General features: G+C 44.7%; 1 protein-coding gene across 1 annotated transcript; it reads left to right on the top strand.

The window, feature by feature from the left end:
• The first annotated feature begins 2,860 nt into the window (after positions 1-2,860).
• cd59a (CD59 molecule (CD59 blood group) a) lies at positions 2,861-21,159 on the top strand. The gene is made up of 4 exons (XM_026142471.1): positions 2,861-3,019; positions 4,135-4,236; positions 4,395-4,468; positions 20,069-21,159. The coding sequence occupies exons 1-4, from the start codon at positions 2,959-2,961 to the stop codon at positions 20,189-20,191; spliced, it is 360 nt and encodes a 119-aa protein (XP_025998256.1). The 5' UTR covers positions 2,861-2,958; the 3' UTR covers positions 20,192-21,159.
• The last annotated feature ends 291 nt before the right edge of the window (positions 21,160-21,450 follow it).

Raw genomic sequence — 21,450 nt, 5'->3', positions numbered from 1 at the left:
CCAGATTAGTTCAAAATCTTTCACATTGCCATTCGTGGTATATCTTATTTTTTCAAGGTGAAGAGTATTTGTAAGTTCTGCAAGCCGCATCTTTAACACAGGAACCTCTTTGCCTTTCCAAAGCTGCAGGATCAGTTTCTTTGCGATGATCAATGCATATGACATAAACCTTTTTTGAGAATGTTGTAAACTTTGTGTTTCTTTGGAGATCCCGAAGATAATTACTGTTGGATTTGGCTCAATCTTGTTTTTAAAAATATTAGAGAGGTAAGTAAAAATGTCACACCAAAAACCCTGAAGCCTTGGACAAAGTGCAAAACTATCTAACAGATTTCCATAATGTGTCATACGTTTTTCGCAGAGAGGAGAGCAGTCTGGGTACATTTTGTGAAGTCTTTCCTTTGAGCAATGTAACCTGTGTACAATTTTATACTGAATTAAAGAGTGACGGGAATTAATAAAAAGCATATTTATGTTGCGTAAGACCTCCTGCCAAAAATCTTCCGATACGGAAATCCCAAATTCCTTTTCCCACTCCTCTTTAATTGAGAAAGTTGAAGGTATACTAATCTCCTGTACTGAGTTATAGAATAATGAAATTCTCTGTTCGGACCCCCAGCTATCACTAAGGCATCTATCCAAGGTGTCAGACGACATGCTTTCAAACTGCGGCAGATGTGTGCGGATATAATTTCGTAGTTGAAGATATCTAAAAAAAATGGCTGCACGGTAGTCCAAATCTATCTATTAATTGTTGAAATTACATGAAGGTGTCATTTGAATATGTCTTTTAATTTACGAATTCCCAATTCCTGCCACACGTTGAAGGCTCCGTCTGCACATGATGGAAGGAAAGAGGGGTTAGCTGTAACAGGCATACTCATTGATAATGGTTTCAGTTTAAAGTGCTTAATTATTTGTTTCCAAATTCGCACTGTGGTATGGATCACTGGGTTATAGTTATAGTGTGCACTTGTCAAGGGAGTAGGAGAAAGTAATATTCCACCAACACAGTAAGGAAGGCAGTCCTCCCGCTCCATCTGCAGAACATGGGGGAGTAACGCTGTATCATCCAGTAAGAGGTAAATTATTCTTAAATTTGATGCCCAATAATAATGCATAAAGTTAGGTAGTGCAAGTCCACCAAGGGATCCGTGTTTACATAGATGTTCTTTTTTTATTCTATGTGTTTTGTAGTTCCATTTAAACGGCATAATAATGTCATCCAGCTTGTTGAAGAAAGATTTGGGCAGGAAAATTGGGATATTTTGGACCAAATACAGATATTGCGGGAGAAATACCATTCTGAGTTCACTCTTCCTATCAAGGAGATAGGGAGTGTCCTCCAAAACTGGATGTTGTTTTTTAGCTTCTCCAGTAGAGGGAGAAAGTTTTCTTTCACTAAGGAAATATATTTTCTTGTTATTGTGATGCCCAGATATGTAATTTTTTCACAAGTTATTTTAAATGGGAGAGATGCAAACCACTCATTGCTTTCCAATTTGATGGGCAATACTTCACTTTTTTTCCAGTTGATCTTGTAACCGGCGAAGGTGCCAAATTTGTCAATAACGGAGAGGGCTGCCGGGACGGAGGTTTGGGGTTTTGTTATGTATAGTAAAATGTCATCAGCATAGAGCGATATAGTATTAGAAGTATATGCTGTGTCATAGCCACGTATATCAGGGTGAGTACGAATCGTCTGTGCCAGGGGTTCCAGAGCGAACAGGACTAAGAACACATGCCTGACGTGTCCCTCTGCTGAGCTTAAACTGAGTGGATAATGTTTGGTTTGTAAGGATTCTGGCTGTGGGATTCTTGTAGAGTAATTTTATCCAGGAAATAAAATCTTGTCCCAGCCTGGATGCATACCATTTTTTAATAAACCAATAGATTTAATAATTTCTTCAGTTGTAATCTTGGCATTCAAAATCTTGCGATCCACCTGATCTAACACAGGGAGATCACACTTATCTAAAAAGTCCTGAATATCTTTAGGCCCTGCAGTGGAATGAGAAGTATAGAGAGATTCATAAAACTGTCTAAAGTTATCATTAATGTCTTTATGTGATGTAACCAGGTTTCCATTGTGTGATCTAATTTTGTGAATCATTCTGTCATTTTCTAACTTCTTTAGTTGTCTAGGTAACAACTTATGTGGCTTGTCCCCAAATTCGAAGTACTTCTGTCTTACAAAGGTGAACGCTGTATTAATGTTGCTGGTTAGTATTTGATTTAGTTTATATTTTAATGCACAGATAGTGTTGTACTTATCTAAGGAGGGAGCCCTTGCATTATTGGTGTCCAAATTGTGGATCATTTTTTCTAATTTTAACTGTTCTAATTTATTATTTTTATTCCGTGAGGCCTGATATGATATTATGCACCCCCTGATATATGTTAAAGGTTTGAACCACGAAAGCTTCGTGGAGACGGTCGAGCAGTTTGAGTTGATTCGAGGTTAAATGTGAAAGGTCAAGCAGAAAGTTGGTGTAAGTCATGTCTTCTCGCCCACCTCTGACCACGGCTCCCACAGAGAGACAGTAATCCTTTGGTGCTTTCACCTCTCTGTTTTCATTCTTTGGTTTGTACGAACACCACAGAAACTGCAAACTGTAAACTTCCTGCTGAACGTGTCAGTTTGAACATTGCAGTGGAACAAACTCACCAAAGAAACGGACCGAACGTTTGACACTAGAGGTTCTGTGACTGCTGGTACTGAGGACACGCCTGTGTTCATGGTGACTGCAGACCGCAGACCCATGGAAATAATGCATGTGATTGTTTATAAGATGATGGCACAGGCTCCATCCAGTGGGTGTGGCCTCTGAGCTACACTCAGCCTTGATGAGAGTCAGTCATCGCTCCTCCTCCTGATCATCATCATCAGAGCTGCTGCTGGATGAGCCGTGGACCTGCTCTGTTATTCTGACAGATGAGTTTGTGAGCTGTGCAGAGATGAAAATGAAGAGCACCCTGGGGATCTGTCTGGTGATCTGCTGCACTCTGATCGGACTGGGTATGTTTGATTCATTCACATGTCTGACTCTGTAGACTTTATATACATATACTTAAACATATACATATATACTTATAAACATAGGGTCTTTACTGTAAAACAGAGAGAGCCTTGAAGAGACTGCTGTTGTGATTTACTGCTGTGTAAATGAAACTGAATACAAAAGCTCAACAGTCCCTGTGTATCTGAACGATACTGAAAGTGCTGAATAGGAAGCATTCACAGTGAGTGGGATGGGTGATGGGTGCGGCTGCTAGCTGTTGGTTTAAATCATAACTAATGAAAATGGTTATAAAGAAATAAGGTTTTGCACATTTATGAGGATACTGTGGGCTGAAAAGAAGAGCTTCAGATTAAATGTGGCTTTTTGTTCATGAAGCTTTAGAAAAGATGACGTTTTTCTCTTTTTCCAAACTGTAGTTCGAGTCCCACGTGGAAACAGTTATTCGTACACTCTTGCTGGTTTTAAACTAGGGCACTGCTCTCTGACTGCAGATAACAGAAAGTTAAGGAATGGAAGTCGTGATGTATGCATATCCAGGGTCTGATTGTTCTGAGTAAACTGGGGTCTGACGTGAAGCCCGAGTTCCGATACAGTCAGAGTCATTTGGCAGATGGTGAATCGGTCTGAGTCTGGTTAACGGGTTCAGGTGATTGATGGGATAAAACTGCAGATGTGACCACAGATGTTGCGGTCAGGTGTGAGGAGGCTGTAGGTCCATGTAGAGTCTACAGTTAACGTTTCATTAACAGAAAGGCTGTACTGTGACAGGAACTGGCTCTATGGGAATAATCAGCCTCTGTCAGTGATGACCTGTTGTTACCTGACTCAATATGTTTGGAGTGTCTGCAGAGCTGAAAGTCCGACTGTGTTTAAGATTCTTGCTCATTTAACCTGTAATTATTTGACGACCCTAATGACCTGGACCCTCATCCTGGCTGGAGCTGGTTTCACGTTGATCAGATGAAGAACTAGTGTGGACTGAAAGTCTTGATTCTGATTCATTTTAGAAGGCAGGGAACACTTTTTTATGTTTCTGATCATTGTTCCCACTCAGATGGCCTTCAGAGCCCTGAGTGGACATGTTGTAATCCAGATGTGTGGTGTGTTTCAGGATCAGCCATCCGCTGTTACAGCTGTAAGGACTACACAGCCAGCTGCACCAAAGAGCGAGAGTGTAGCTATGACGACGCCTGCCTCACGCTCAGGGAGAGAGGTACAGTCACACCTGCTTTTACCTGTTCACCTATAGAACTGTTCCTGACCTCTGTAAGTCTGGAGGCTCCACGTCTGATCCTCCAGCTGGATGCAAATCAGCCCAGCAGCTCTTACCTCCAAGGTTCTACTCATGTTTCTAATGTTTCTGTCCTGCAGGTGGGATGACGTACCGTCAGTGTATGAAGTACTCGGACTGTGAGTACGGCCGGCTGGCACAGATGTTCCCCCAGGTACCTCTGACCTTTAACCCCTGAGCCTCAGTGGAACTATGTTAGGGTTAGAGTGGAAGTGGTTGTTGTTGTGGTTATTGTTTTGTTCACTCTTATTGTTGCCTTGCTGCTAAACAGATTTCCACTTGTGGGACAATAAAGTATTTGAATTGAATAGAATAACCCGTTGGTTTTCAACTCCAGTCATTATTCTGATGGTAACAGCTAGCATCAGTGCTGAGGCCCCCGCAGACTGAGCCGCTCTGTTCTGCTGCTGATGTTGATGTGATGAAGCTCCTCTTTGTGCCATCAGAGCATCCACTGACACCAGTACAGAATCAGAATCAGATAGCCTTTATTTATCCCCAAGGGGCAATTAAGATACAACAGAGCAGCATGACGTTGAAGATAAGGACAGGGCACAAACAGGTAATAAGAATGAGATAATAAATACACAGAATATACAATACATACACAGTTTTAAAATTAAAGTGACTGAATAGGTGAATAAATAACTGTAAGTGACTAAAAGTGAGTAAAGTGTCGGCAGTATAACAAGAGTGTAGAGTAGTTTATGTTTCTGGGTGTGGGAAATGGCCTCATCGGCTGGAGTTAAAAAGCAGAGCTGCTTTGGGGACAAAGGTGGCGCTCCTCCTCCTCTCAGTCCTGCAGGAAATGCAGTGGAGGCGTCGCCCAGAGGGGAGCCATTGAAATGCAGGGTGAAGAATGTGAGAGGGGTCGTTGATGATTTTGGCTGCCTGTCTGAGGGCCTGTTGGCTGAAAACCTGCCAGGGTTCTGACAGGCCAATGATTGTAGAGCACATTGATGCAGTGTGCTGCAGTCTGTTCCTGTATGAAGGCTGAGGGAGTGGAACCAGCAGGTGATGGAGAAGGTCATGATGCTTTCCAGGAAGGCATAGTAAAAAGTCATCATGACGGCTGTGCTGACTCAAAAGGAGTTGAGTTTCCTAAAGAGGTATAGCCGTTGGTGGCACCTTCTGAGAATCTCCTCTGTGTTGGCAGAGAATCTCAGGAGGTTGTCAAAGATGGTTCTCAGGTGTTTGTACACCTCAGCTACCTCCACTGGCTTCCCGTGGATGGTGGTGGTGACTGAAGCAGCCAGATCCCTCTGCCTGCTCGAGAAGGTCACCACCATCTCTTTGGTTTTGCTCACGTTCAGTTCAAGTTTGGAGCTGTCACACCACTCTACAAACTCCTGCAGAGCGGGCCCGTGGTGTTGTGAGGGCCTGACAGCAGTGACAGGAGAACTGTGTTGTCAGCATATTTAACCAGGTGACAGTTGGGCTGTGTGGATCTGCAGTCATCAGTGTAGAGGATGAAGAGCAGGGGGGAGAGCACACAGCCCTGGGGGGAGCCAGTGGAGGTGGAATGGAGACCGGAGAGAGAGTTGTTGACCCGTCCTGTTGGTCAAAAAGTCCAATATCCACTGAACATCCAGGTGAAATCGGGAGGAAAGTTTAGTGGCCAGGATGTGAGGCTGCAGAGTGTTGAACGCTGATGAGAAATCAGCAAACAGAAGTCTGGCAGAGTCAGGGAGCTCCAGATGTTTGTGGATGGAGTCCGAGATGAAGAGTTTTGCATCATCGACACCTCTGCGTGCACAGTAAGCAAACTGGAGTGGATCCATCAGGGGGTCAGTTGCTCTTACGATGTGCTGTTTTATGATCTTCTCCATGGCCTTCATCACCAGGGAGGTGAGGGCCACAGGACGAAGATCATTCAGAGACTTTGTGTTGTTTCTTTTGGGGATGAGGATGACTGTGGAGTGTTTCCACAGCTGGGGGACGGTGTGACTGTCAACTGAGTGTTCAAATAGAGTCCAGGACACACTTCCTAGTTGCCCTGCACAGTGCCTCAGAACTTGACTGCTGATGTTGTCAGGGCCAGGTGAGCTCCTCTCCCTGATCCTCCTGAGGGCTCTCACCACGTCCTCAGTCTGAAGGTGAGTGCAGAGCTGCCAGGTTTGAGTGAGGATCTGGACTCCTCAAGCTGGGCCATGTTGTCCGTCTCAAACTTGGTGTAGAAAGCGTTGAGGTCGTCAGGGAGGCAGGAGGGGTTTCTGCCCTCCACCTGGATGGTTCTGGGGGTGGTGACCACAGTATTCACAGAGGCCATGGTTTTGAGGCCCTGCCAGGGTGGTGAATTTTTTTTCAGCAGTATTTTTGTACTCCAGTTTAGCAGTTCTTATGGCCCTCTTGACCTCCCTGTTGACCTCCTTTTTATCCAGTGCAGAGCCGGTGAAGAAAGTCCTGTTTTTTTAATTAAGGATTTCCTTGAGCTCCTTGGTGATCCAGGGTTTGTTGTTGGGGTAGATGGAGACTGTTTTTGAGGGAATAATCTTGTCAACACGGAAGGAGATGTATGATGTCATCGTGTCAACCTATTTGTCGATGTCATCAGAGGGAGAAAGAAGGCTGTCCCAGTCAGTGGCTTCGAAACATCCTTGTAGGGTGAGGATACTTTCCTCTGTCCACTGCTTGATGTTTTTGGTGACCTTTTTAATCCTCTTGATGACTGGGCTGTAAGCAGGGGCCAGCAGGATGGTGTGGTGGTCTGCTGAGCCGAGAGGGGGGGGGGGGGGAGGCTTTGAATGCATCTGGTACAGAGCCGTAGCTTTTATCCAGAGTCTTCCCCTGACGTGCGCTGCATGTAACATACTGTTGGTATCCTTTAAGCGACTTGTCAGGGGAACAGTGGTTGAAATTACCCAGGATGAATTTGGGAGAGTCCGGAGTTAGTTGTTCCAGTTTGTACAGAGTGTTAGCCATCAATGACTAGCCATCAAGAGGCCAGCAGGATGGTGTGGTGGTCAGATGTGTTACAGTGGCACAGTCACATCTTTCACAGTAAAATGGCAGATTTTTCAAAACCCGCCAGAACAAATGTTATCACCTCATGTGGCTCATTAAAAGCCTGAAGTGAACCTTTCCCAAAAAAATGTTTCCATTAGCGCACCCACTGACCAATCCCAGTCAGTGGGATCGGTCAGTGGGTGCGCCGGGATACCGATGCAAATGTGGCGAGACAAGGTTGGGATATAAAGTAAATACTCTTCAGTTTTAAAGAACGACAACGCCACCCTGGGAATTTCACCCAGAGAATACTGGAAATGACACTAAATCACCAGAAAGGCACTTAGGTTCGCTATACTCAGTCCAGAGACGAGGTTCAATGATCAACAAATTCACAATTTATTAATAATTATTTAAAACACCATATAAAAGCACAATCATAAATATTCAAGTACAAATATGCTTAAAAAGGTATTCAGAGCTGAGGCTTACCAGTGGAGGGGCAGGGATGCCACACACAAACTAAAGAAAGAAAACACACCCAAAACACAAGTGCAACACACTATCACACACACACTCACACTAATAAACTAAACAAGGCAGGTGTGTACACTCAAGGGATCCCACCACCAAGGCACCCTAGTCTCCTCCACGTCGGCACTCCGCATCTGAATAAAAAGAAACAAAGAAAATTTTAATATATTACAACAAACTAATGTGTAGCACCGGGGGATAACCCAACTGCAGGACCACACTGGTGATCTACAGCTAGAAAAAGGGCCTCCCACCAGTGGTGTAACAAAAATCCAAAGTACAAATCAAAAGCAATAAAACGACATACAATCTGGATAAAACTCTAAAATCTGGAGCAAACGGAATCGCCGTACTGCTCCAACTTGCCGTCCACACGACGATAAGTTAACAGTCAATCAATAGGCACGCCAGCTGACTCCGATAACCGGCATGCATATGGCCGTTGTCCACGCCGACGTCCACTGTAAAAGCTGACAGCAGCAGGGAAAGAATTCTCACAACGGGAACAGACGGTAAAAGCACAGCAAGGCAAAACAGCAGCACTTCAGTTCGCGTAGCTTGGCGCAAAACTACGGTCCACACTTCCTGCGAAACATAATAAATAATTACTATAAAAGAACAATAGAAGGCAGAGAGCGTAACAAAAGTTGATTACGTACCAAGTAAGCCGGGTCACAGAACGTAAGCAGAATAGCTCAGAGGAGGCTTCTATAGCTACGACCAGCCGCGATGGAGACTTTAGAGGAGTAACCCACAAACGATCTCTACCACACCGAGGAAGTCAGGTGACCAAAAAGGAGATCACAGGCAAGCGATGCAGAGACACTCAAATGGCCACTATTTATACTAGCGCCCCCTAATGGGCCAGGCTGAAAGTGGGTTGGACCGAGGGATAACATTCATCCTGCCACATTCTACCCCTCCTTCTTGCATCGTCGCCCCGACGATGAATTACAAAGACACCCAGATTAGTCCCAAGGCCTAAAAAATGCAGAGACAGCATGTACCCTAGGCTCAGAAACAGAGTTAGCAGCCCCTTGTGCCACCTCCCCTGTTGGTCTTGGGAGATGATGGATGTTTGAATGCTGGCCAGCTGTGGACCGGGTTGTTTTTCGCACCACCACATTTCTTGTATCAGAACTCGTAGAGGGAGCAGGAAGAGAGCTAGATGGAACTGGTGCTACACTCGGAGTAACTGTACAAGTGGCTGGAACATCGGAAGTTCGGTCTTCTGGTGGAAGCAACAACTCAGGGCTACTTGGAATCACTGCCACTGGGCTGTAAGATGGTGAAACATTTACTTGAGGAGCTCCTATGCTCAGGAATAACAGGTCACTGTCACGTGATGAGTCATGTCCTGGTTCTGGGGAGGATATTTCTGGGCCATGTGAGCTACTGCTTGGAGCAGGCCCTTCTGATGGTGTAGCTGCCGTTACCACAGCCTTCAACAAGGTACGATGAACATGCTTCACACTGCTGGGATCATCTGCAGGTGCAATGGTATATACTGCCCCACCTCCTTTAGGTGCCTTCAGGATTCTATATACCACGGGTTTCCATCGATCTTGGATTTTACATCTCCCTCTTCCACTCAGATCGCGCAGGAACACCAACTGGCCATTGTTCAATGGTGCCTCTTTCACCTTTTTATCATGGTGCCTCTTTCTGCGGTCGGCAGCCAATTGCAATCGTTCCTTGGCTCCTTCATGTACAACCTGTAGCCGGGCTTGATGCTCCTGAATCCACTCGTGCACATCTCCACTGATGGGGTCCGGTACTCTGCCCAACAGAAAGTCCACTGGCAACCTGGGTTCTTGCCCAAACATCAATAAGAATGGGGTTTCCCCAGTAGCCTGATGGGGAGTGGTATTATAACAGTAGAGTAACTGGGGCAAACATACATTCCAGTCTCTTTTTCTGGATACTGGCAGGGTCCGCAACAAATTGTGCAAAGTCCTATTAAAACGTTCACACTGACCATTTCCAGCCGGATGATAAGGAGTAGTGTGGGACTTCTCGATACCATAAAACCTGCAGAGCTGCTGGATCAGGGAGCTTTCAAAGTTACGACCCTGATCGGAATGGATACGCGCTGGTACACCAAACTTCGAAAACCACTCAGTCACGAGAACCTGGGCCACTGTAGCAGCACATTGGTCACGAGTGGGGACAGCCAATGTATACTTGCTGAAAACATCAGTCATCACCAAAACGTTCTCCAGCCCATTCCGGGAAGGTTCGAGCAAGGTGTAATCAATGGCCAAGATTTCATTTGGTCGAGAAGCCAACAAATGTCCCATGAAACTTTGAGCTGCTGGTTGGGTGTCTTTTGCAACTTGGCAACGTTCGCATCTCTGACACCAACGAGCTACCTCAGCAGACATACCTGGCCAATAGCACCGTGAGCGGAGAAGCGCTAGGGTCCTTTCCACACCTTGATGGCCGTGCTCCTGATGAACATGAGTCAACACCTGCTCAATTAGTGCACTAGGCAGCAAAAGCTGAAGTACCACCTCGGCACCGTCAGGGCGATGAACCTGACGATACAGAACTCCTTCCCTTTCGATCAGACGATCCCATTGTCGTAGCAGCACCAGAGCAAGTGGAGCAAGCTGCTGCCGCTCCTCAAAGCTGGGTCGCTGCTTCCGTCTCCAGAACACCAAGATCTCCTTTATCACTGAGTCGACCTGTTGGAGGGTATGAAGATCAGGAGTAGTGAGATGGGGCAAAACTGTAATGGCAGCTTGTGATACCTCAGCTGGTCCCAGCCGCAAGGCTTGTTGAAGAGGTCCAGGCAAGGCTGTACCAGGAACCATGGCTTTAATCTCCTGAGGATCAGGTGGATGCTGGCGAGATAAAGCGTCTGCATTCTTATTACTCCTTCCTGACCTGTACTTTAAGTCAAAGTCAAACGAAGCGAGCTGAGCTGCCCAGCGCTGTTCAGTAGCCCCGAGTTTAGCAGAAGACAAGTGACTAAGAGGATTGTTGTCGGTGTAAACAATACACTTATGGCCCAACAAGTACTCTCTAAATTTCTCAGTCATGGCCCACTTAAGTGCCAAAAACTCCAGCTTCATGGAGCTATAATTTAGCATATTGCGCTCAGTGGGCCTCAAACCCCGACTGGCATAGGCTATTGGCCTCACTGTACCTCCCTGCTCCTGGGAAAGCACTGCCCCTAGGCCGGCATGGCTGGCATCCACTTCTAAAATAAAAGGCAAAGAGAAATCTGCATAAGCCAGCACTGGTGCTGTCGTCAGCTTAGTCTTTAATGCCTCAAAACTTTGAGCACACTCGGCAGTCCAGTTCTCCACGACACCATGCTCTGACCTCTTCTTTGATTTTCTGCCTCCCCACTCTGCCACCAGTCTATGCAGAGGTGCCGCCAACTTGGCAAAACCCTCCACAAAACGGCGATAATAGCTGGCAAACCCAAGGAAGGAGCGTAGTTCCGAAACAGTCTTAGGAGGCTGCCAGTTAGCCACCACTTCCACCTTGCTAGGGTCCGTAGAGACACCTTGATCGGAGATGACATGGCCTAGGTAGCGAACCTCCCGCTGGAAAAAGGCACATTTGGCAAGCTTGGCTTTTAAACCTTCCTGCTGAAGCCGACCTAGCACCACATCCAGCCGCTCAAGATGTTGCGATACTGTTGATGAAAAGATTACAATGTCATCAAGATAGAGAAGCAGAGACTGGCACTGTTGATCACCGAAAAGGCGTTGCATTAGTCTCTGGAAGGTGCTAGGGGCATTACAGAGCCCAAATGGCATTCGGTTCCATTCAAATAGGCCGAAAGGAGTACAGAAGGCAGTCTTGGGCCTATCCTCTTCCGTAACTGGGACCTGATTATAGCCACTTGCTAAATCCATGGTGGAAAACCAACGGGCACCAGTCAGCGCATCTAAGGATTCTTCAATGCGCGGCAGGGGGAATGCATCTTTCCTTGTCTTGTTGTTCAGTTGCCGATAATCAACACACATGCGCGGGCTGCCATCCTTCTTCTTAACGAGCACAATGGGAGAAGCATAGGGGCTGCTACTCTCTCTAATCACCTCGGCCCCTAACAACTGGTTAATATGCTCTTTCACAACCTCGTACTCTGAAGGGGGGATGCGCCTGTAACGCTGCCGCACGGGGATATCGTCTAAGAGTGGAATGTCATGGGAGATCAAGTTAGTGCAACCCAAATCAGTGTCATGAGCAGAAAAGACAGAGCTGTATTTCTTAAGGAGAGACCTCACCTGTCCCTGTTCCTCTGCTGACAGTTTAGACAAATCAATCCCTTCCATCTGATCCTGCACAGTAGGAGTGGCGGTGTGAGATGCCATTGTGGCTACGTTAGGGGGTATTTCTGTCACACCAGCGGGCAAACTGACCACATGAACATCTTCCAGGGTCCCTATAACGGTCCTAGGGTAAAGCAAGACCGCCGTAGTCCCTACATTAACAACTGGTATGTATGCAGTACCTCTAACCACTCGAACCAATGCAGGGGACGCTAAAAGTCCAGCAGGCAAGTTAACATCAGTAGGTTCAAATAACACAGTGGCACCTGAATATTGCTCAGAACAGGTGGCGGCCACTACTTTCATTACACCACCCGGAATGCAACATGCTCGCTTACCCCTCACTCTCACATGGCCAGACAAATCCAGTGGGGCTCTTATACTAACGTCATGGCACTTTTGCAGCGCCTGCACAAGGGGTTTAGGGGCCTCTGTGACAAAGCCCAAACTAAACAATGCTTCACCGTGTTGCCCAAAAAGCTCGTGGTAACACTTCCGAATGACATTCATCCCCAATACACCCGGAACCGTGGAAGGTCCTGCACCTGGAGGATCTTTAACGACCAACACGCCACACTGTGGAAGAAACTTGTCACAGAGCTCTACACTTAGCTCGATATAGCCAAGGTAAGGAATGGACAACCCATTAGCCGCTTTAAGCTGCAACCAATGACAAGCTTGGAGACGCTCTTGACCCCAGGACTCAAAATGCTGGCGGAAAAAACTTTCAGTAATGGTAGAGACCATGGACCCCGTATCAACCAAACAAGGTACTTTTATACCGCCCATGTCCACATCTATATGAGGACAGGATGAAATTAATTTCGAGACTGCCTCTGGACCATTAGAAACAACCCTTGAGCCAATAGACACCCCACCCGAACTGTGGCTCGGCAATACGGAGGGTGCTAGTTTTCCGAAGCCGTATTTAAAGGAGAGTGCCTGCGATTATGCAGAGGGGCCTGCGAAGGAGGCCGGGAACGAGGAACGCGTTCCCCATCACACTCCCGAGCAAAATGTCCAGGTTGCTGACAACGACGGCATATAATGGAGTCGCCCCGTCCTGAGCGAGGCATTCGATGGGGGCCCTGCAATCGAGCAATGCTCTGAGTGAGCTGATTAAGTTGCTCCTGCTGGCGCTTTAACAATTCCTTCATCTCGCTCATCTCAGACAAATGGGTAGACTGAGCTATTCCTGAGGGACCGCTATGGACCCCATACTGAATGCCATAAACAGAAGGGACAGAACTGCTTCTATGCCTAACGCCACTAGGCAACCCTTCACGTTCCCACCTAATAGCTTCCCCTCTAATCTCCAGCAATGTCAGTGTTGGCTGCCTCCTTACTAGCTGCTTTAACTCCCGCCGCAAGGTACTATCTAAGACCTGTTCAACAAATTGATCTCTTAATAAAACGTCAGCATTGGGCATGCCATTGGGGGCACTCGATTTAACTTTCTCCATAAGACCCAAGAGAGCGAGGGAAAACTCTTGCAGCGTCTCACTTTCCTGCTGTTTTCTAGAGAAGAAAGCTTCCTGCAATGCTACATAGGAGTCCGAACAGCCATAAAGTTCTTGCAATATAGTAATTATCTTAGCAGGATCAGTCCTCTCTGCACTAGAGCGATATTTAATCTCCTCACGTGCTTCTCCTTCTAGGTGGTCAAACAGGAAAAATGCTTTATCAGCCAAAGACAAATGACGTGCTCTAGCACAACCTTCTAATTCCTCCAACCATTCATTCAACCCTATACCTGATTTTCCTCTAAACATAGGGCACTTTCTGTCACGGGGCACAAAAACTAGTCTCTCTGCTACAGAGACACCAGCCGTTGGGGGGTTAACAGATGATGCAGTTGAAGTAGAAGGTGTAGCACTAGTACCTGACCCAACAGCCCTCTCCTGACGCAGCCTCTCGTTGTCTGCTTTCAGCTGCGCGATCAAGTCCCTGAGTTCCTGTAACTCTTCCTCCATCTCTGTAAGACAGCTGTGAAATCCCACACCAAAGTAGCTGCTGCTTTGCCTTTATTCTGTACAAAATAATATAAAAAAACAATTTACGTTACACCAAACAAAAAAGAAGAACACACGTCTCTGTTTTAAAGAGTATATCCTGTCGACAACGCCAAGTTTGTGGCGAGACGAGGTTGGGATATAAAGTAAATACTCTTTGCAGTTTTAAAAAGACAACGCCACCCTGGGAATTTCACCCAGAGAATACTGGAAATGACACTAAATCACCAGAAAGGCACTTAGGTTCGCTATACTCAGTCCAGAGACGAGGTTCAATGATCAACAAATTCACAATTTATTAATAATTATTTAAAACACCATATAAAAGCACAATCATAAATATTCAAGTACAAATATGCTTAAAAAGGTATTCAGAGCTGAGGCTTACCAGTGGAGGGGCAGGGATGCCACACACAAACTAAAGAAAGAAAACACACCCAAAACACAAGTGCAGCACACTATCACACACACACTCACACTAATAAACTAAACAAGGCAGGTGTGTACACTCAAGGGATCCCACCACCAAGGCACCCTAGTCTCCTCCACGTCGGCACTCCGCATCTGAATAAAAAGAAACAAAGAAAATTTTAATATATTACAACAAACTAATGTGTAGCACCGGGGGATAACCCAACTGCAGGACCACACTGGTGATCTACAGCTAGAAAAAGGGCCTCCCACCAGTGGTGTAACAAAAATCCAAAGTACAAATCAAAAGCAATAAAACAACATACAATCTGGATAAAACTCTAAAATCTGGAGCAAACGGAATCGCCGTACTGCTCCAACTTGCCGTCCACACGACGATAAGTTAACAGTCAATCAATAGGCACGCCAGCTGACTCCGATAACCGGCATGCATATGGCCGTTGTCCACGCCGACGTCCACTGTAAAAGCTGACAGCAGCAGGGAAAGAATTCTCACAACGGGAACAGACGGTAAAAGCACAGCAAGGCAAAACAGCAGCACTTCAGTTCGCGTAGCTTGGCGCAAAACTACGGTCCACACTTCCTGCGAAACATAATAAATAATTACTATAAAAGAACAATAGAAGGCAGAGAGCGTAACAAAAGTTGATTACGTACCAAGTAAGCCGGGTCACAGAACGTAAGCAGAATAGCTCAGAGGAGGCTTCTATAGCTACGACCAGCCGCGATGGAGACTTTAGAGGAGTAACCCACAAACGATCTCTACCACACCGAGGAAGTCAGGTGACCAAAAAGGAGATCACAGGCAAGCGATGCAGAGACACTCAAATGGCCACTATTTATACTAGCGCCCCCTAATGGGCCAGGCTGAAAGTGGGTTGGACCGAGGGATAACATTCATCCTGCCACACAAATATTTCCTTTAAGGACATGTCCAAGTTTTAACATTTCTTTATTTCTGGGACATTTTAGCTGCAAGGACTTTTTCTGCTAAGGAAGTGTTCAGTTCAGAGTCTAGACCAGGGGTAACAAACATAAGGCCTGGGGGCCAAAATCAGGCACAGCAAAGAAGCCCACATGAAGCCTTTGCAAAATGTACAGAAGGGCATGATTTTTTTAAATTTTGAACTGTATTTTCACAAGTTTTTTAGGTTTATTGTTACTCATAAAAACCTCCCCCATGACGGTTCATGAAAGTCATGAAATAATAGAAAAATTCCATGTTTTCCTTATTAACTATAAAAATGTTTTGTAAATGTAATCCGAGCAGCATTTTTTTTCTTCATCATGCAAACATGCTGTTGGAATTTAACTATTTATATATGTCAGGCATTAAATGTGTAAATAAAGAGGATCTGGCCCACCTAAGGTCAACTTCCAGCCCACAGTGTAAAATGAGGTTGACATCCCATGTCTGGACCAACACATGAGAGGGTTTAGCTAACTCTGTGCATCCATGGACGTCACTGAGACACACCATCTGTATTTTACACTAAAGTGAGGCTGCTGATAGTTTAAAGAAAGCTTTGCTTCAAATGCAGATGATTTACTTCACTGCAAAAAAACCCTCGAATAATCAAAAAGTCACAGCTCAACAGATGTTTCATGAAGCTATTTCACCTCTTATCAAAGAGGCATCTTCATTTTTTTTTCACTTCCATTGATTAAGACCGCCACAGAGAACCCGCACAGACATTTTCAATAATCAGTCTGTGCTTCATGAGTCCTCCTCACAAACCTGTAAAAATCAGAGAGCTGTGGCTGAACAAACAATCCAAAATCCAAAATGTAAAAACAAATCTGAACTCAGTTCTTCGAGATTTCTCTGAAGAAATAACATCACATAAACAATGTTCCCTCTAATGTTTCACGTGTCTGAGCGAACACACAAACTCCCTGAGCCGACACTTGGACCACTGTGAGCAACAGCAGACGTGAGCACTGTGGTCACGCCAGCATCCAAGTTACATGTTTATTAAAATAATCAAATTACAGCATTTCTGTTAGACTACTTTTAATTAACTGCTTCAGCCCACTTACAATGAAAATTTAAAGAAGATCTTGTTGATGACCTGTGCAGCATGTTAACACTATTGGAAGGAAAAATAACTTCAACTCCAACTTTGAAAACACAACTTTCTTTTTTTATATATTTATAAAGCTCTGACTTGTATTATGAGTCTGTGGTCTGTTAGAGAGTCTGTAACTCTGTCTGTAAAATACAGTAAATAATGACCAATGTTGGGCAATTAATTATATAGTTACTTGTTCAAAAAAGTAACTGAGTTATGCAATTAATTAATGTTACGTTCTTAGTCTAGGCGAGTATTGAACGCAACAAGAAGCTGGCCCACTCACACACCACCCAAGCAAGAACACCAACAACAATATCTTTTTAAAGTGCTAAGCAGCCATTTATTTTCTTCAGCAGTGAGCAATGCCAAAAATAACAAACAAAACTCCCTAATGGTCCCTACGCTTTCCTACACAAAATGAAAACCAAACAAAAGACAATTCACTTACCTAACTTTCTAAATGAAAAACAGGAGAAAACTTAATCAACAAAAATGGCTTCTCACGCCTACTAGGCTGCTGCAGTGAAGGATATATACAAGGTGAACAAAATACACGATAGCTACTTGACAAATCTATTTACAGCTATTTACAAAATTGAAGTACTAACGCCAGACACACACACACACGAGGTTATACTTGCAAATAACTTTGTCAAAGAAACTCTACACAGCAATGAATCAAAACACAGGTTCTTTGTTGGATGGTGGAGGTTAGCAGGGCCTCCTCCTGAAGGTGCCTGTGTGGGCGTGTCCCACCACCTCTTCTGCCTGAGGTGCCACCTTTCCCTGTTACACAGCTGACTCACATCAGTAATTTAAAGTATTTAAGCCCAGGGAAAGGTGAGCTCTGGGCCAGAGTGCCATTAGTGTGGTTACAGCTAGTGAGCTGCACTCTTTTTGACTTAGGTTGTACTTTATTGACCAATGCCTGAGTTTTGTTTGTTTTCCTTAAATGGTGATAGCGGCTTGTCCGTCTCTTTTAGTTGAGCTACTGTCATGATTCGAGTTTTGAGGAGAAGACAAACGACTGCATGGTCTCAGTAGATGCCAGAATAGTGATCTTTATTACACACTTCTAAGACAGAAGCATGGGAAGACAAGCGTACAGCCACAGATCTCCGCCGGGCGGCGGCTCTCCATATCTTTTATATTATTCATGATGACGTCACACAGACCTTACTGGAAATGATATCAAGTCCCCACAATCCCAAAAGTCTTCCTTATATAGACATCAGATGGTACTTTTAGAGAAAAACAAGTGTGTGATCTGTTGTGCATTTTGTGAAACTGTGAGTCCACTAGAGAGGATGTCCTGAGACGACCTCCCTTTGTTAATAAGTGTTTATGTGAGGGAACGTGCGTGTGTTACATAAGTCTGTATATATGTGCACGTTAGTGAGGCCTGACTACGTGCATAACTGAATGTAACAGTCCAGCTCGAGTGGAGTGGTGATGTTGCAACAGTTTAAGCAGAGAGAAAGTAAGCTGGTGGAGAATTACCTTGTAGCCGATTTACTAAGAAACTAAGAAACTGATAAACTGATGCAGACTAATGAAGTAATAATGAACTTACAACAGTGCATGTAAATGATATCAGTGAGATTAAAATAACATCCATTATCCTAACAACTCCTTTGAAACAATGTAAGACATTCAACATAATACAGGTCAATCCAACAGATCTAATGATTTTCACACTCTTCTAAGTCAGAGGTCTAATGCAAACTAAAACTACATACCATATTATAATGCAACTACTTTGATCTCATATATAAGGTAACATATGATAACAAATTAATCTCCACACTACTTTAATAAAACTCCTTAATTTAACCCTCATGCCTTGTCTCCTTTTTCTGACCTGGACACTTTTTGTTACTTCCCCCTCAACGCCTAGACCCCTCAGGGGAACGTAACAGTTAGAGAGTCTGTAACTCTGTCTGTAAAATACAGTAAATAATGACCAATGTTGGGCAATTAATTATATAGTTACTTCTTCAAAAAAATAACTGAGTTTTGCAAACAACAAAGTTTTTTGCAGCTGTTTACCTAAAAATGCAGCCAAGGCATTTTTTAAACAAACATTTCAAACTATTTACAGAACAATCAGCTGTTCTGCATCAAATCTGATGCCACACAAATTATTTGTGCCGCTCCAAAAATAATTTCTGTCCACTATGAGATGAAGGAGAACAACAGCCTGATACCTGCAGGCCTGACAACAGCAGATGTGTCACTGCTGTAACACCTGTAACACTCAGCAGGCGCCTCATTGTTCTGACACACAACAACACTACTGACTACACTACACACTGACTACACACTAACTACACACTGACTACACACTAACTACACTCTCACTACACACTAACTACACACTAACTACACACTAACTACACACTGACTACACACTAACTACACACTAACTACACACTGACTACACTCTCACTACACACTAACTACACACTGACTACACACTGACTACACACTCACTACACACTGACTACACACTGACTACACAAGATTTGTGTTGTGCTAAACGTCTCAAATCTCTCACATCTCAAACACGCCGTCACTCCTAAAACTTCCCCCTCCCTTAACAACTAAATGCCTTTTGTGTGTGTGTGTGTGTGTGTGTGGGGGGGGGGGGGGGGGGGGGGGGTGTTTTTGCTCACAGGCTTTCCAGCGTTTTCCTTATAAAACGCCGTTTTTACCGTTTCTTCCTGCAGTAAATATAAACAACGACAGTATTCAGGAAGAAAAACAAACATTGCAGATATTTTATCATAACTCTGGTTTTACGCGGCCGATCAACACAATTTAAAAACTGGTATAAAGTCCACACTTTGTCCGTCAGTTGTTCCGTCTGTCCTGCTCACATCTCCAATGGTCGTACACGTTGTCATTAACGTGGCTTCACTCCACATCAGCCGCTTTGCTCGCTAAAACACCAGCACATAAGGACGCTGTCATAGCCTGTCAACCACGTTGATTAGCTGCATATATACGAATGTGCATCGCATCATTGGCTGGACTTTGGGATAAGGTGGCATCGTTCTGATCCCATACGGGAGCAGCCAGTCACTGACTCACACTGCAAAACTGAATTGTTAAAGTATTAATTTTAATCTCAATTCAGGTTAGATTTATTTTTGTGCGCAGCTTTTCTGTGCGCAGAGACCGAGCCAGCAGTGCACAATTGCGCACGCGTGCAGCTTAGAGGGAACATTGCACATAACTGCAGTGCTGTTGTAAACTCTTCTCCTCTGGCATGTTCAAAACCCTCCTTTAGAACCGCCTTAAAGGTTCCTGAAGGTTCCTGCAGTTCTTGAAGTTTCTGGAGTCCAGACTCCAGTGTGATCGATACCCTAACAAGGAGGAATTAGTGTATTGATTATGAATATGCTCCTACTGCTGTGCGTGTTTTGTCTGATCACTGATTTGTGACATCATCAATTACTTCCAGGTTTCCAGTTTTACCTTCAAGTGCTGCAACTCTGACCTGTGTAACTCCGCCCCCTCCTCTGCAACAAGCTCTGTGATTGGTGTACTGGCCTCGCTGGCGGTCATGTGGTGGTGCATCCACTGAAGGGCGACCTGAGCAGCTCTGCGGTGCCCCCCTGAGTCCTCTTTAACCACGGCAGCTTCTCATCAATCGCAGTACTGATGCTCACTGATCAATCAGCCAGTCCTCCTCACTTTGTTACATTATTGATAATTAATCGATCAGTTTCAGCCTTAAAGATCCAACATCCCGACCTTTGATCGATCACGAAGCTCCCATAAATGTTTAAAAGTGAATCCTGCAGCATCCCAGCTGCTGATCAAACATGAATATTCAGCCTGATCGATCGCTGATCAGTCACATCTCAGCAAAGACGCATCACAAACACCTGAAGACTGACCGAGACCTGCACTGAGGGAGTGATTGATGTTTCAGGCCAGTGTTTGTGAGAAAACATGAAGATTTTATTCATTTTAACCCACTTGTGTACTTCACACTTACACACTACAGCTTCAACATAGCTCTTTCTGCGGTTCTCAGTCAGATTTTCAAAATAAAATAAGTTGTGAGCAGCTCCCTGTGGCTGTCTCTGCATCACAGACAGGAACTTAAATCAGACAGATTCTCAGGCAGGTTCTGACTGGGTTTCTCTCTGTCAGGTTTCTGGAGGTTCAGTTATGGATAAGAAGTGGAAGCCTCTCTGATTCTGAACATTGCGTCTGAGCTGATATGTGACTGAGGTTTAGCTCTCTGTAGAAGCCTGAAGGCCTTCCTCGAAGCAGCTGCTTAAATAAAACTAAAACCCTTAAATGATGATTTGTGTGGCGTTTGTTCTGCTGCTGTTTGCAGAAGCACAAAGCATAAGAGGAAACCTTCAGTAAAGTCAAAGCTAACGCCGAGCCCTGAAAGCTGCTCTCACTCATCTCTGTGTACATGAATAAAGGTTTCTGCTCCTGTCTTTCAAAATAAAGTCAAAATAATGTTATCTCTGATGGTGTGACTACATTTGAATGATTAAAGGCCTTCTGCTGCTTTCAGAGCAGTCTGCAGTCTCTGATGTTTGTGTTTCTGTAAAAGCTGATGATGATGCTGAAGAGTTGGACAGCATTGCCCCCTGCTGGCTGACTCAGGTTTGACGTCTATATCTATCTATCTATCTATCTATCTATCGATCAATTCCTTCTACTGCAGGAATCGTGTGATATCACTATTAGTCCACGATCGGCAACACAACTGACTGATCCCGGTGGCTGAGCTTTCATAGTCAGAATCATTTTTTAACCCAGAGGAAACAAGACTGTTACAACCACAAAAGTTCTTTCAATGTGAAATATTTAAAGACT

This window comes from Astatotilapia calliptera, chromosome 15 (assembly GCF_900246225.1).
Source record: "Astatotilapia calliptera chromosome 15, fAstCal1.2, whole genome shotgun sequence".
NCBI classification, from domain to species: Eukaryota; Metazoa; Chordata; class Actinopteri; order Cichliformes; family Cichlidae; genus Astatotilapia; species Astatotilapia calliptera.
Note: the sequence above shows the minus strand (reverse complement) of the source record. Positions and strands in the feature narration are given on the sequence as shown.